This window comes from Alligator mississippiensis, chromosome 1, assembly GCF_030867095.1.
Source record: "Alligator mississippiensis isolate rAllMis1 chromosome 1, rAllMis1, whole genome shotgun sequence".
NCBI classification, from domain to species: domain Eukaryota; kingdom Metazoa; phylum Chordata; order Crocodylia; family Alligatoridae; genus Alligator; species Alligator mississippiensis.
This window is the reverse complement of record NC_081824.1, coordinates 95241398-95258856: the sequence shown is the minus strand read 5'-3', so window position 1 is coordinate 95258856 and position 17459 is coordinate 95241398. Positions and strand designations below refer to the sequence as shown.

General features: G+C 44.0%; 1 protein-coding gene across 1 annotated transcript in view; it reads left to right on the top strand.

The window, feature by feature from the left end:
* AK9 (adenylate kinase 9) overlaps window positions 1-17459 on the top strand; it is a 191235-nt gene that overhangs the window by 30768 nt on the left and 143008 nt on the right. Inside the window, exons 6-7 of the mRNA XM_019499938.2 lie at window positions 11925-12037; window positions 15263-15445. Of these exons, the coding sequence (XP_019355483.1) occupies window positions 11925-12037; window positions 15263-15445 (296 nt within the window). The remainder of the gene's footprint in view (window positions 1-11924; window positions 12038-15262; window positions 15446-17459) is intronic.

Below are 17459 nucleotides of genomic sequence, written 5' to 3'. Positions count from 1 at the left end.
GATTGGACAGCCAAGGACCCCAGAAAGGGAAAAGAGAGCCAGGAAGTCCGGACCAAAGTAACTACATAACAGAGAAACAAGGACGTCACTTGTAACAAGGTAACCTGGGGATAGCGAGGACTGCAAGCAAGTCTTTGCTACAGCAGGGAGCCCAGGCCAAGTGAGGTCCATACCCTATTTTTCCTTTAAGGCCAAAAGGACCAAGACAAAAGAAAATTATGACCTTAGCCCACCTTTGAGGTGAGCAGAAGATAACATCTTAAGTTTGACGTAAAGCAGGGTGTAGGGGAGGTGCAGCCCTGAATTGGGAAACCGGACAAGCCTAGTTATGGAAGACCCCAGGGAAGGTGGGTGTAACATTCAACTCCCAGTAATAACTTATTTTTCCATCAAAGACGTGGCAAGAGAGACCCCCCCTAAAAGCCTTCCAAGGCAATATCGAACTAGCTGGACCCCAAAGAAACAGCGAAACCTGAGAGGTCCCTAAGAGCTAGGTGTACGGGCGAATGCCATGGAAACTTACAAATACACATCCAGGTCAAGGGAAGCAAGAGAAATTAGACACCATAGGTGCTTATATCCAAATCATACATATTGACTTTAATGAGTAATCATTTGCTAGCACGTGCTGTTTTGTGGATAGCAAAATGCCTTGGAACATGTTGTACTGATATGTTACAGGGCTTCAAAGTACCACCTGTGCTAATATTCTTTAAATTGCTGGGATAAGGAGACTGCTAATGTGTATAGGATATTTTGTGCCTGGTTAATTTTATAGATTGCCTTTGGTAAGGGACAATGTATTTGCGAAACAGAAAATCAATTTAAATATAACTTTGTGTTAGCTAGTTTAGGGACATGGTGTGCCATGTAGATTACAGCTTTTTTATATACTTTCATAAAGCCTTTGACATAATTTTATCTTCTCATTTCCTTACAATGTAGTGGTCAACAACAGAATCACCTTTTGCTTACAGAACTGTAGAACATAAAAACATAAAAACAGTGAAGTAAGACCTGATGATCACTAAAAAAATGTATTTTCATAATTATTATAAAACCTGCAGTCTGTAAAACCAGAGTGCAAAAAATACAGGTAGCTTCTCTGATAGCGATAACTGCTGCGTGCAGTGCCCCATTTGTTTTCCTTTCTCCTGTCTCTTGTATAGGGTGTGTGCCTCTATGGGCTGAATGAATTGGGGTTGTTTTTTGTCTCAGTTCTTGAGATGAAGCACTCAAAATCACACACATTTGTCATGGAGCACCTTCCAGGAAGGTGCTAGCATGGGACAGAAGCCAGATGAGATGTGGCTTCTAGACTGGGGGAAAGGGGCCTGGTTGTGGGGATTCAGGCTCCTTCCATGCTCCAAGGTTCATGGCATTTCAGTCCTTCAGCCTCCCTGGATCTTAAATTTCACAGTCATTGAGGGAGTGTGATTAAGATTCTCTTTTACTAGCCAGGGTTCCCTGATTGTTTTTTCCTGTAAGCAATCCATGTAGGGTTTAAGAATTTTGGAGGTTGTTGAATGAAAGCAGCAGGTGACATTCCAGGCAAATAGAGGAATGATGACAGTCTAGGCAAAGAGCCTGGTGTCAGCACATGATATCTAGAAAGAGAGAGGCAAATCAGTTAATGAGATGGACCAGCAAAGTTTGCCCTATAATTCCTTCTGAATGACAAATCTGCAAGCATTATCTCCCAGGACTGGAGAAGGATCTAGAACGAGGTGGGCAAAATGGCAGATCCAGCCAGTGGCTGGACTCCGTTTCCCAGCAGGTTCTGCCTGCCTTGCTGTGGTGGGTTTCCATGGAGACCGCAGGAGTGGCAGGGCTGTGATAGCACAGGGCCAGGATTCCCATGGAGACCAGCCCCAGCAGCACCGGCAGGGCGCACGGCTAGGCAGAGAGCTGCTTTGGGGCCCGGGCCCGGGCTGGGGCTAGGGCCAGGGCTGGCATGTTGCAGCAGTGATAGCATGGTCCAAAGCCAGGGCAAAACTGTGATGTACTGCCTGCACACCCAGGCTCCAGACCATGATGTCTCCATGGAAACCAGGTGCAGCAATACAGGCAGGGGCTGCTGGGAAATGGAATCCACCGTGGGCCTGATCTGGCCTGCAGGTCAGACTTTGCCCTCCCTGATCTAGAAAAATATTTAACTAAATACTAGTGTAAGCACTGTATAACTGATTGCCACAGATTCTCTCCCACCCAGTAAAAACACCGCAGGAAAGAGAATAAAAAGAGATCTTTGCCACTGGGGGATTAAATGGTTTGAGTAGTTTGATCTTTGCCACTGAGGGATTCACTAAGTTATCTCCACAGTAACTGAAACAGTAAGACCTTTGCCAGAAACAAAGTTCTCCCACCCCATCTCATAGATTTCATAGACATTAGGGCTGGAAGGGACCTTGAAGATCATGAAGTCCAGCCCTCTGCCCCAGGGGCAGGAAGTCAGCTAGGGTCAAAGAATCCCAGCAAGATAAGCATCCAAATGTTTCTTGAATGAGTCCAGAGTAGGTGCCTGTACCACTTCTGGAGGGAGCCTATTCCAGGTCTTGGGGGCTCAGACAGTAAAGAAGTTTTTCCTTATGCCCAGCCTAAAACATTCTTGGAAAAGTTTATGACCATTGGTCCTCATTATCCTTTGGGGTGCTCTGGTGAACAGATGTATCCCCAGATCCTGATGCACACCACTTATGTATTTACAGGTAGCCACCAGGTCACTCCTAAGCCTGCACTTTGAGGCTGAAGAGTCTCATGGCTCTCAGCCTCTCTTCATAAGGCCTATTTTCTTTCCCTCTGATCATGTGCGTGGCTGTCCTCTAGAGTCTCTCAAGCTTCTTGACATCTTTCTTGAATTGTGAAGCCCAGATTTGGTTGTAGTACTCCAGCTGCAGCCTCATCAAGGCCAAGTACAGCAGGAAGATGACATCCTGAGATTTACCTGAGAAGCATCTATGGATGCAAGCCAGAGTTTTGTTTACTTTGCCAGCTGTGACATCGCATTGGTGGCTCATGTTCATCTTGTGGTCAGTCATGACCCCCAAGTCTCTTTCAGTCATGGTGCTAGCGAGCGTAGCACTGCCGAGCCTGTAAGCGTGCTGTGGGGGTTTTTTCCCTGAGGTGGAGTACCTTGCATTTTTTGGTATTAAATGTCATCAGGTTTATATCCGCCCACTTTCTAAGCTTATCCAAGTCAACCTGGATCAGTAGTCTATCTTCAGATGTGGACACTATGCCCCAAATTTTAGTGTCATTGGCAAACTTGACCAGTGCACTTCTGACACCAATGTCCACATCGTTGATAAAAATATTAAAGAGAACCAGTCCAAGGACAGAGCATTGGGGGACAGCACTAGTCACGGAGCACCATAATGATTCGCTTCCATTAACTACTACTCTCATCTTCTGCTCTTTATAGGGAAACTTTTACAGCAAGAAACTGACCTCCATTAACTTTTGACACTGACAAATGTTCTCCTTCAAGTGCTCTTTAGTTTACAGACAAAGTTACAATTATATTTCTATATGTTTCCTTAAACTGTAAATCCATAAACAACATGCTTTTGCAATGCAGTAGGGGGAAAAATATGATCTTATGTAACAAATCCCAAGCAGTGTTTGATCACATAGGCATGGTTAAAAACAATAGGGCAATACTAGAAAAGAGCAATGGCATTATTTTCTCCACTTAGCTGTCACCTTGGGATGAACATGGCAATGAGACTGTTTAACAGAAACCAATCACACACCCTGAGACACCCAAATTTCTCTCTAACTGTAAATGTATTGGTCATTCATCAGGAAATTCCTCCCTCTCCATACCAAAATTTCCCTCAGATAAACTTTGGAACCACTTGTTGGGTTAAGGTTCTGGTTCCTCCAATTCCAGTTCCATGGAATGTGATACACTGGTTCATGCTGCAACCCAATCCTGTGATTACTCCAGTGGGTTGGGCTTGAAATTCCCTGGTAATGGTAAATATTCCTGATACTGGGGGCATCTACATGAGATGTTTACTGTGGAGTAGACTAATTAGCTCCACAGTGACCGCATCTATATGAGACATTTAATAACTGCATACCCGAGTACTAAATTACTGCACAGTAAAGCATCCCTGCATGGCTTCTGGGTGATGCTGACTGCTCAGTAGCTTGTGCACAGTAGCATTGTGCAACAGTAGCATTGCGTTGTGCAACCTTGTGCAACGCTACTGCACAGTAGCGTTGCATCGTGGTTGCTACTGAGATGGTCGCTACTGAGATGCTACTGTGCAGTACTGTGCCGTACTAACAAGCTACTGCGCAGTAAGCATCTCATGTAGATGCAGCCAGTAAACATCTCATAGCTCGGAGCAATCCTGGCTGGGTCATGAGTGACTACAGGGCTCTGGGGGCTGGGCTTAGGGTGTGGGAGGTGCAGGTAATTTTCTCCTCCATCCTCCCGGTTGCATGCCGTGGGCCCAGGAGAGACAGATGTATCAAAGAGGTGAACCAAAGGCTCTGGCAATGGTGCTACTGAGAGGGTTTTGACTTACTTGACCACAGCATGCACTTCAGAGACAGAGGTCTTCTGGGAAGAGACAGTATCCACCTCATGCCAAAGGGGAAGGCTTGTTTCTCGGCCAGGATGGTGGACCTCCTGGACAGGGCTTTAAACTGAGATTGTCGGGGGATGGGAGGACAATGAGCGAATGAAGCCCAGGGGCCAACAAACAAACAACTATTACAACAGGAGATGATAGGAAGAACACTACAGCACAATCTGAAGGACTGGAGCTCCCTCAACATGACAGAAAACCGAACCTCCAGCAGAGAGCTCAAATACCTGTATACAAATGCCAGGAACATAGGAAACAAACAGGAGGAACTGGCCATCCTGATTTCCAGCAGCAACTATGATATCATAGGGATAACAGAAATCTGGTGGAACTCTACCCATGATTGGACCAGAGCTATAGAGGGCTACACCCTTCATAGGAGGGATCACATAGGGAAAAAGTGTGGAGGTGTAGCTTTATATGTAAAGAAGCAGTACAGCTCCTTGGAAGCCAAAATTGGAACTAAGGAAGGGTGACTTGAGACCCTCTGTGTCAAGACACGGGGGTGAGGTGGGGTGGGGAAGAGATATGGCAAAAGGGACCTAACTGTAGGAATATATTACAGACCTCTGAATCAAGATGAGGAGCTAGATCTGAAATTCTCCAGAGAACTGGAAGAGGCTGCAAGAGCACGGGATATGGTCATTGTGGGCAACTTTAACTACCCAGACATTTCCTGGGAAGAACACTCAGCCAAATGTGATTGGTCGCATAGATTCCTGAATGTATTGATGAGCTCTACCTGTCTCAGAAGTATATGGGCCTATCAAAGGAAATATGTTCCTAGACTTAGTTTTGGCCAAAGGGGATAACCTGATGAATGATCCTAGGTGACATGAGGGTAACCTAGGCAACAGTGACCATGGCAGTATCACTTTCACTGCCCATTGTAGGGCTGGGAAATCTGTCAGTAAGGTACAAATTCTTGACTTTAAAAAAGCTGACTTCAATAAGCTAAGGACTGTAGTGAGTAATGTCCTACGGGATCATGGACCACAGGGAAAAGGTCTGGATGAAGAGTGGTCATTCCTCAAGGACATGATCCTTGGTGCACAGAAACTGTCCATACCTATACACAAAAAAGGTGGCACAGGGGCTGGGAGGCCATCTTGGCTCAATAGGGAAGTAGCAGATCTTCTGAAAAAGAAAAGGGAGGCTTACCAATGATGGAAGCTAGGAATAGACCCCAAGGAGAACTACATAAGATTGGCCCACACTTGCAGGTGGCAGATTAGAAAAGCAGAGATGGTGACAGAATTCAGGTTACCAACCTAAATCAAGGAGAATAAGAAGTCCCTCTATAGGTATGTAGGTAACAGGAGGAAAAACCAGTGTGTCACAGCACACTGAAGTGCCTGCTCCTTTAAGAGCAGAAACCACCTAGGGAGAGGGCCCCAGGAGCCAGGCAGAAACCCCACAGGTATAGGTTACTATGACAGCAGGCTAACAAGGGAATTAGCCTGCACCTGCACCCGGTAAGTTGACCGGAAGAAGGCAGGGCCCTGGGCACATATAAACCCCAGGGCTGAGGCCAGCAGGAGTTAGTTCACTGACAGCAGCCAGGGGAAGGAGCCTCCAGAGAAGAATTGCCCAGAAACACTGTGGACACCTGATATGCTGCCTATAGAACTAACGGGGCTCCAGCAGCTCACCAGGTACCCTGGGCTACAAGGCACTTAAGGCTTGCGGGGTAGTTTGACTCTTTTAAAGGGACAGAGAGCACCCTGACCTGGTTGTATTATGTTATAGCCCAGGGTCTGAATTTTTGGCTGTTGTTTATAAACCGGTGAACCAGACTGAGGCTACTGGGGAGAAGGAGGCCTCATTAGGACCACACTACAGTGTGGAGACCCCAGCACCAGCAGGCACAGCGACAGGGCTGCAGAGAGCCCAGCACCAGTTTGGCTGCAGAGACAGAACTGCGGAGAGCCCAGCGCCAGTGGGATGACATTTATATATCATCTGTGAGGCTTGGGGCATGGTAAAGGGGCAGTTTTGGAGCCATGCATCTATCCCATAAGGCTGAGGGTGTCCTGTGAGGCATCCATTTTGAGCGGGACCCAAAAAAGGGGGTCCAAGAACCCACAGAGTTCAGTGGGCTCCATCAGGACCGTGCCCAAACATAAACTCAAGGACAGCCTCCCTATTTATTATAAATACCAGCAAGATGTGACAGGCAAGGAAAAGGGTGTCCATTGGGCAAGATTGGCACGGAGCCCTAGGGGCATCCCGGCCACCCCTAGGGATCACACCCCATGACACATTGGACATGTGGGACCATTACTCAATGCATTTGGACATCTGATCACTGACACCAGACTGAACTCCTGAATGAGTACTTCGCATCTGTATTCCACCAGTCTAAAAGTGATAGCCTGCTGAATGCAGATATGACACAGAATAATCACAGTAGCAATTTACCAACATTCAATGTAGAGCTGGTGAAAAAACAGCTAGAGAGGCTGGATATCTATAAGTCAGCTGGACTGAATGAACTCCATCTGAGAGTGCTGAGCAGGCTAGTTGAAGTCATCGAAGGACTGCTGGCAAACTTCTTTGAGAATTTGTGGTGCTCAGGAGAGGTTCCAGAAGACTGGAAGAGGGCCAATGTTGTGCCTATCTTCGAGAAGGGGAGGAGCGAGGACCCAGGGAACTATAGGCCAATCAGCCTGACCTCAATCCCAGGAAAAATCCTCAAAAATGTTTTCAAGGAGTCCTTACGTGATAAGTTAGTAGAAGGCAAAATTTTGAACAACAGCCAGCACAATTTTGTCGTGAGTAGGTCATGTCTAACTAACCGCATTTCCTTCTACGACCAGGTTACTCACCATCTGGATAAGGGAGATGAGGTCAACATCATTTATTTGGATTTTAGGAAGGCCTTTGACTTGATGTCACACAAGGCTTTCAAGGTGAAACTAGAAGACTATGGGCTCAACAATTCAACGGTCAGATGGGTGGGAAACTGGCTGCGGGATTGGACCCAGAGAGTACTAATAGACAGATCTGTGTCTACCTGGTGGAAGGTAGCCAGCGGGGTCCACCAGGGTATGGTACTTGGACAAGTGCTTTTCAACATCTTCATCAATGATCTGGATGTGGAAGTGAAAAGCTCACTGACAAAGTTCATCGATGACACTAAGCTCTGGGGAAGTACGGCCACACATCAGGGTAGACTGACAATCCAGGAGGGCCTAGACAGATTAGTTAGATGGGTGGACTGGAACCAGATGGTGTTCAGCACTGAGAAGTGTAAAGTTCTCCATCTGTGGAGGAAAAAATCTTCAACAAACTTACAAACTCAGTGGTGCCACACTAGCTAGCACCACATCTGAAAGGGACCTGGGGGTCATAATTTACCATAAAATGAATATGAGCCACCAGTGTGATGATGCAGTTAGCAGAGCAAACAATACGTTGGCATGCATCAACCAATGCATTTCAAGCAAAACTAAGGACATTGTTCTCCTGCTCTGCTTGGCATTGGTAAGGCTGCAGCTGGACTACTGCATCCAGTTCTGGGCACCACACTTCAAGAAGGATGTGGAGAAGCTTGAGAGAGTCCAGAGAAGAGCCACTTGATTAGAAGTCTAAAGAGCTAGCCATACAAGGAAAGGCTGACAGATATAGGATTGTTCAGCCTAGAACAGAGAAGACTTCAGGGGGATTTGGTGGTAGCTTAGAACAACTGTTCACCAAAGCACCCCAGGGGAAAACTAGGAGCAATGGTCATAAACTCCTAGAAGAAGGTTTCAGACTGGATATAAGGAAAAACTTCTTCACGGTTTGTGTGACCAAACGCTGGAATAGACTCCCAGCAGGGGGTGGTGCAGGCATCTACCCTGGAAATCTTCAAAAGGAGACTGGGTGCATACCTTGCTGGGGTTATTTGACCCCAACAGCCTTTCCTGCCCAGAGCAGGGGGGCTGGAGCCGATGATCTCACTAGGTCCCTTCTAGCCCTAAACATCTGTGAATCTGTCTACACAGGTAGCCCTTTTAGGCTGCAGGAAATAATAAATTCTGCAGCAGGGTAATACTTGTAAATACAAGTACTATTGTTTTTTACTTTGCAGCAACACATGTGTAGATGGTGACACAGCTGGCTGGGGCACAGGGGTGCATCAGTGCAGGGGCTGCCTGCTGGCTAGACCACTGCTCCAGCCAGCCCCTCCACAAGGCATTGAGCTGAGTCAGAGCAGCTTCAGGCTGGCAGGCTGACCCCCGAAACATCTGCCTGGCTCAACAGGTTGTGGTCCTGGGTACATATAAAAGTGACACACCCAGAAGCAATAAACTCTGGCATGATACACACTGGGGTTTATTGCTTCACATGAATAGCATGTGTAGATGTGCCCACTGTGGCTGAAATACTGGTGTTTGGTCTATTCCCTCCAGATATTCATCAACATGCATGCATGTTCTTCTGACCAGCTAGCTGCATGTTGTAAAAACATCTTCAGCTTAGCACAGTAGGTGTGAGCTGGCAAGGTAGTGCTGGTAGCTTGGAACAGTCCTTGAGAAAAATGAAAGGTTACACCAAGCAGGGCATTATAAAGTGCTATCCCAGGGGTTGGTAATGTTTTTGGAAAGGCTGCCAAAAACACCCACAATCTCAACTTGAAAGATGTTGGTATGCCAGGGGTGGACAGCAGGAGAGCCATGAGTGGCCCAATGCTTGTTGTAGCAGTACTTTTATTTACAAGCACTGTCCTGCTGCGGAGTAAATTAATTTCCTTCAACCTAATAGGGGTGCACATGTAAACGTGGAGATGTTTACAGCACAGCTAATTAGTCAACTGAGCAGTAAACCTCTATTGTAGGTGCTCCCAGTGTGTATAGTAGGCTAGTATGAGAAAGAGCACAATCCTGACCTGGTGACCACCTTGAAGTGGAGGCATACCAAAGGGAAAAGCAAAATAGGGGAACACAGAAACAAAGACCCAAGTTCAGACATCATAGCCATGCTAGAGCTGGAATGAGAATGCAAGTCTCTAAATACACAGGTCAATAACTGATCTATCAAAGTCTATGGGCTCCATTCTTAGCAATTACTCATATTTCTCTCCTGAGCTTTAACTTTTAAAAGGTCAAGGAACAACCAAATTACAAGAACAAAGTCAACTTTGTAAACAATGTCATCTCAAGAAATTGGTTTTTCATCCCATGGATCTCCCACTTCCCTCAACGTAAGGATAATCCTCCAAGACCTGGGATAGTTTAATATAAACTCTCTCAGGACCCCTGTCTACTCAGCATAAGAGCTGACCTTTCAAAATACAGTTCTGAAATTCCTACCTCCTGTGGAACTCACCATCAGAAGTAGTGTAACTCTGTCTATTTCCAAACCAAAAAAAGGACTTTCTTTAACTCAGTGATTCTCAAAAGAGTTGCTGCGAGCCCCCACTTAGGGGTGCTGTGGCGAATCAGGTGAAACCTCTCTGCATGCAGTTTTGCTGCATTAGGGCTCTAATCAACCTAAAGCAGGCAGAGGCGCTGTCTCTTCAGTAGCTCTTCCTGACCTAGCCTTTCCCACACTTCTCCCAGAAACTCTGGTTCTTGGGACAGTTCCACCTGCACTCCTCTGTTTGCAGGAAGGGAAGGTGGAGGAGGAGGGCTGGGGAGGGGGACAAACAGGGCAGGGCTTCATAGAACAAGCCAACTCCTGCCTGTTTTGGGCTGATCCAAGCCCTAATGCAGCAGAAGCACACAAGTGCCACAGCATTTCCTAGGCTGGCTGCACAGCAGGTACAGGGCTATTTTATTTGAAGGCATCAACACCCAGGGTGTGTCTCCAAGTGCTGATTTAAGGTGCATTAGCCATTTTTAAGACATATTAAGAGCACGGGCCTACACATGCACACCCTTAATGTTCCTTAAAAATGGCAATTTTAGGCTATTTGCACCTAAATTTGATACCTGTAAAAACAGGTATCAAATTTAGGTGTGAATAGCTAAAGTGCCTTAACACATGTGTAGACACGCTAAGGTGCATTCACACTGTGTATATCGATTGACTTGGAATTTAGTCTCAAGTCGGTCTGCACACTGTGTTAATACGCCTTAGCATGTGTAGAAGTGCGCCTAAATCACCTTAATGCACATTAGGCAAATGTGCATTAAGTTTAGGCACATGTAAAAAGCATGTGTAAACATTCCTCCAGTTGAGAAGCACTAAGGTAAGTTGAAGCAGTGCCAACAGTGGTTCTCAACCAACGGTGCCGCTACATTAAAAAAAGTGCCTGAGCAGTGCCCTGATCCTGAGAAGATTGAGAATCTCTGTTTTTAACTCTTTCCATTCAGGCCCTCGTATTCCATCATTTCTAATCGCCCTAACTCATAATTAGCTTTAATATTTTGCCTGCCACTCTGCAAAAAAAACAAAGACTGACACTAGATGGTACTAAGTATGCATTTCGCAGTATAAATACCATGTTAAATAATGTAGCAGGGGGTGTGGTAATAGAATGGTTATAGCATTTTGCTATGGCTCCAGGGGTGTGAATTCCAGCCCTGCACTGAATTCATGCCAAATGCTGCCCTCAGTTGACCCAGCTGCAAATGAGTTAAAGCAGCTGGATGTGGTGCTGGCCCTGTCATTTCCTTTTGTGCCATTGGCTACAGAAGTTGGTGCACCTTAGCCACACCGGGCTCAATGGCCCATTAGGTCTGAGTACACCAGTGACTTGATTTGATAATGATGTATATGACTAGTGATTTCAGTATTGTTCAGACTTTTTAAAATGGTATTCCAAGATAACATTTTAGTATATATAACATTTTTAGTGTCCATGTTACAGGGGTGTCTCTCACTCATTGACTCCTGATGGTTATAGTAAGGCCTCAGTCTACATTTTCACTGTCTTGTATGCATACCAGACCAGCCTCTGGCTTCTTTACTTTTCATTCCATCCAGGAAGAGCACACACCAACTGCTGAAACTTCCTTAGCCTGACGAAGGGTTTTTGAACCCGAAAGCTTGCTTAATAATTGTTTTCCAACTATTTAAATTGCTCTAATAAAAGATATCAGATTCACCCAAAGAACCTTGTCTGCCTAGTGTCCATGTTGACATTTTGTTCTCCTTAATGCTTAACTGAATTAACACTTTTTAGTAGCCCTTTACTTCTTCTGAAAGTAATGCAGATTAACATCTATTATTTAATTCAGGACAGTTGCAGATAAACTTGGGTTAGCATAACTGTGTAGAATAGATTCTTCATTACTGCACTATAGATACGATGCTTGAAAATGATGCATATAAATATTTAGTGTGTTTCAAATAATTTACCAAAACATGCATTTAACAAATTATATTTGGCAGGTTACATTCTAAGTGGATTTCCTTCTCTCTCAGAAGAATACATGACTGTTTCGGAGCAAATAGAGAAAATTAAAACTTTAAAATTAAAACCAGATTTCTTGATTAACATTAAGGTAATGTGAGCTTTGATACCTTGCTATTCATTTTCCTACTTATTCTTAGAGTCATATTCATACAGTGTAAGAGTCAAAGAAATAGTCATTTTTTTCCTGAAAGTATGATGTCTATTGCTAAGAGTCAAATTCTCCTATTTCTTTGGGGAATTGTCAGTGAAGTTGCTCTGGGTGATAACATATGGTCCTGAGCATCTCCTACAACTTCAAGTTATTTCTGTGCACCTTACAAGTTTCAAAAACTAGAATAAAGGGTATGTATTTCCATGAAATTATAGTCTTGGATAATGACAGAATTTATGCCTAGGATTATTATAAGGTTAACAATATTTTAAAACAAAGGCAGTGAAAATATTTTAGGGAAAATACTTTGAGGTTCACAGTTAAATAAGAAGACAAATTACTTTAGCCCTCTTAGTCTAGTTCTGTGAAAATATTCTTTATACAGTTTACTTACATATCAAATTTGAACTGAATCAAACTCCTCAGAGCTCTCTTGAAAAATTACTTCAATTACCCAATTACATTTTCACTGAAATACCAACCAGATACATTTAAAAATTTCATAGATATCATAGACATTGGGGCTGGAAGGGACCTCACAAGATCATCAGGTGCAGCCCCCTGTCCAAAGGGCAGGCAGTCAGCAGTAGCAGTGTGCAAACCGGGCCATTTTGATTTGGATTCGGATTCAGCCTGAATCAGGGACAGTGATTCAATTCATTGATTCGGATCACTGTCCTGGATTCGATTCAGCTGAATCTGAATCTGAAGATTCAATGCTGATTTGGAGAATCAGTGATTTGGCCATAGACACAGCTTTAAATGTTTTTTCTACATACCTTCAGATACCAGCACAGCTTATGAACGCTGCAGTGCTGGGGCAGATGGAGTGTCCCACAGGAGTGCGGGGGGGGGGCCCTCCACATGCTCAGCATCTTTTATTTGACCATCTTTCTAGTTGGCAGAGATGTTAGAATCCTCCTCGGCTCGGCGATCGGCCACAAGGGGACCCTGGGTGCACCACCCCCAAGACCCAGGAGGCACCAGTCGCCGAGCTGGGGGATGCAGGGGCGGGCCCCCAGTGCAATCCTCAGTGGACCTGAAAGTGCTTCTGATCTACTTCCGGGTCTGCTGCCTAGCATGCTGGGGAGCCCCGCACACTTCTGAGAGACACTCCATGCGCCCCAGCATTGCAGCACTCACGAGCCACCTGCTACCTAGAGGTATGTAGAAAAAACATTTAAAGCTGTGTCTATGTCCAAATTGCCGAATCTTTCCAAATCTCTCCGAATCAATCTGGAGGGTTCTGATTTGATTCAGAGAGATTAAAGGGTCCTGTGATTTTATTCGGATTCAGAGAATCGGCCACTGAATCAGGCCAAATCTCCACTGAATCAAATCAGGGACTGAAGTTTTGCATACCGTTAGTCAGCAGGGGTCAAATGATCCCAGCAAGATAAGCATCCAAGTATTTTTTAAAGAAATCCAGAGTAGGTGCCTGCACCACCTCTGGGAGGGAGTCTATTCCAGGCCCTGGGGACTTGGACTGTAAAGAAGTTTTTCCTTATGTCCAGCCTAAAACGGTCTTCCAAGAGTTTGTGACCATTACACCTAATCTTCCCATGGGGTGCCCTGGTGTTCTCTCAGTTCCCAGTGCACACCTCTTATATACTTATAGGCTGCCACCAAGGCACCCCTGAGCCTACGCTTTTCCAGGCTGAAGAGTCCCGTGTCTCTGAGCCTGTCCTCATAAGGCCTGCTCTCTTGTCCTCTAATCATTCGTGTGGCTCTCCTCTGGACTCTCTTGAGCTTCTCCACATCCTTTCTAAATTGCAGAGCCCAGAACTGGACACAGTATTCCAGCTGTGGTCTCACCAAGGCCAAGTGAAGTGGGAGGATGACTTCCTGGGTCTTGTTTGAGATACATGAGAAGACGCAGGCCAAAGTTTTGTTTGCTTTGCTGGCTGCGGCATTGCACTGGTGGCTCATGTTCATCTTGTGGTCACTCATGACCCCCAAGTCTCTTTCAGACTTGCTGCTATACCAAAGAAATTAAAGTAACTGCATGCATAGGGTGAGAAGTGTTCTTTTTCTAAAGGCCTTAAAGGTCCAAATAATATCCTGCAAAAAACAAGGGTTTTTTTGGTGATATCTTTTATTGGACTATCTGTATAGTTGGCAGAGATGTTAGACAAGCTTTCAGGCATAAAGTGCTCATCTTCTGTTCACAATAGAATATAGTGATATAATAGATATCAGATAATATACTGGGCTTCTTAAGGAAAGAATCCTAATGCATCTAGTGGGTGAAAAAAATGTATCTTGAGAGTTTCTCCGAGTTGCCTGACTATTGTGTAGGGGTAATTCTAATACCTTCAGGAACAGAAAAACATCTGTGTCTTGGAGGGTGATTCTATTCCTGCAATGGGGATACTTATACCCCCAGAGGAGATAACAGAATTGCTCCTACCCCGTAGTAGTCAGGTAACTCAGCAAGTCTGAATCTGCAGTTTGGTTGTCTACCAAATTCTTTTCTGACATAAAAGATAAAAGACTTTGTCTTAGGTCTTTCCTGATCTACCTTCTAAAATATTGAATGGACTTCCAGAACAACTGTGTGTATCCCAATGAAAATGTTACATTGTCCATTTATTCTCTTTAAGATTTTACTTACGATTGCTTACTTATATTACATCCTATTGCACAGCAAAGAAACATTTACAAAGAGTATGTGCCTTTGGAAAGGCTTGACCAAAAATTCTCCTTGTCTACCTCAAAATGTAGTATGTCAGGTAAGAATCATACAACCTTCCCCAGTACTTGTGACAGAAGCAGGGCAATACCCAGAAGTTTAAAGAATACTTCAAGGGATAGTTCACATACTCTTTTTTTAATAGGGCAAAATTTCATTTCACTTACTTTGTTTCAGGGATGTTGGTCTGAGACTAAAAGAAATGCCAAACTCTAAAACTCTTGGTTGAAAGATGATTATAAAAGGTATAATTTCTGAACCAAGAGTTTTAGAGTTTGGCATTTCACTTAGTAGACATTTTGTGCGTTTGATTATTTGTTTAAAATTGCACCTACCAAGTAGTTGAAATTTAAAATATATAAACCAGATGTTTAGAAATAATCTTCTAAAACTAACACAGCATTCAAGAAAAAAGAATATTATGAGAACCAACTGATCAAAAGGTTTGCTTTGAATTCTTTCTTAACTAGTGTCCTGACTATGATTTGTGCCAAAGAATCTCTGGGCAAAGACAACATCCTGATTCAGGGGAGATATACCAACGGAACCAGTGGGATCCTGACATTATTGAAAAACGTAAGAAAAAGAAGGAGCAGAGGAAACATGAAGAGGAGGAAGAGAATGATGAAGAAGAGCAAGAAGATGAAGAGGAGGTAACTATTTTGAATTTGTTGAATAGATTCTAAGGGTTAGCAGCTGGAAAGAGAAATGAAAAGCCTACAAGGATTTTAAAAAGCCTGTCTTGAATTAGTTTTGTTCTACACCATTTATAAAGTAAGTGTTTTTTCTGCTTTAAGAGTATAACATTCTAGTATATATATAGTATATTTTGTAAAGCTTGTTTGATAAAATTACTTACCAGTATTTGCAGGTTGTCAGCTTCTTTGCTGGTTCTTTGTTAGGCTATCATAAACATATTGTCACTTTTTAACCAATATTTTTTTTCCTCTCCAGAATGAATCATCTTTGCAGTAACCAAAACACAACAACAAAAGCATAGCATTTTTACTGGAGGGGGAAAAAGCTAAAAGGAATATATATTCTCACTACAGAAAATATCAACTGATTATGTATAAATAGTTATAAATAATCCAATGCCTTGTATTTACAAAATATTCACAATAGGTAAAATTCTTTCCTCTGCAGAAGGCGAGGAGGATGACTATGAGCCAGATTCTATTCCACCTATTAGACACATAAATGAACTTCGGTATCCAATGACCCAGCAACACATTTATTTAATGGCATGGTGGGATCTGGTCCCTAATCCTAACAATAGAGCTTTTTGCCATGTTACACGTGAAAGACAAGCATATGATTTTGAGATTGGGGATCAGATCCAGTTGTGCCATTATTATTTGGCAGTGCAGGAGCCTGATCCTGAGCTCTAGCTGCACTGGCAAGCTGAAAGGTGGGTGCCTGCAGCCCAGCATGAACCAGTATAGCCCTAGGGTTGAGACTGCCTGCCAGTCATATAATTCAGTTCCAACCCTGGGACCCCACTGGAGCCAGTTTGGGTGCCTGTACACAAGCTTAGGGATGGGGAAGGGCCGTATCAATTAGACCAGTCCCCCAACATCCACTTTAATTAATAAATGGCTCATTGTCACATGTATTAAGTACCACCACCACCCTGCCTCCTTGCACCCCCGCATTTTAAAAAGGCCATGGGTGCTTTAACTAAAGTTAATTGAATGGCCATTTTAAAATGTGGGGAAGGGCACAGCAATTTTAAAACATGGGGGGCTTAATAGACATGATGGTGAGGCAATGGTGGAGCATTCTATTTAGAACGTGGTCCAAACTCAATTAATTGAGTCTGCTCTGGTGCATTCTAATTGGAACATGAACCAGCAAATCTATAGGCAGCCTTTGAGACTGACAGTCAGCTGATTCTAGGTCCCAGCCCTGGGACTGCTCTGGGGCCAATTTCAGAGCCCCATGCATAGGAATGTCAGAAAACTTTGTGCACAGCCTGGCTATACATGCGTGTTTTTTAAGGTCCTGGCATGATGGGGTCCCAGGACTGGGGAGAGGTTCCATAATTCTAGGATCCATGTGCACCATGGATGTTAGAAAATTATGTGTACAGCTGGGCTGCACACATGGTTTTTAAGGGTCCCAGCATATGGGGACCCTGGTATCAGGGAACATCTTCTTGTTACCAGGATCCCTGTGACTGGGATGTGTCAGGTGGTTTACTCTGCAGCTCCCAGGAATCAGGCTGCATGGAACTGACCCTGCCACATGCTTCATTTAAGGTGCAGTGGAAATCAGCCACAAAAAGTATTACACAAGTTTTGTGAAATATTTTTGTGGCTGATATCCCATTTTATCCCAGTAGTTGCCAGAATGTGTGGATGGGTTACTCTTTAAGATGCAATTAACAGGTCAAATCATTTTCAGTAAAAATCTTTCTTGTTTTTTCTCCTCTTGATTGTGTATTTAGTTAGCCTGTATGGTGTATTTTTCTCTGTTATTATTTATGTGTATTTAGTTAGCCTGTGAACAGAATGGCAGGATCCTAGACAAGAGATCTAGTACATTCTTCTTCAAAATGTTTTCAGGAAAGGTTCAAAGTAAGGAGAACACATCCAGAATGGTCCACTTTATTTTTTGGACCTGATCCAGCAAGGCATTCCAGTATATATAGCTTTAAGTAGGTGA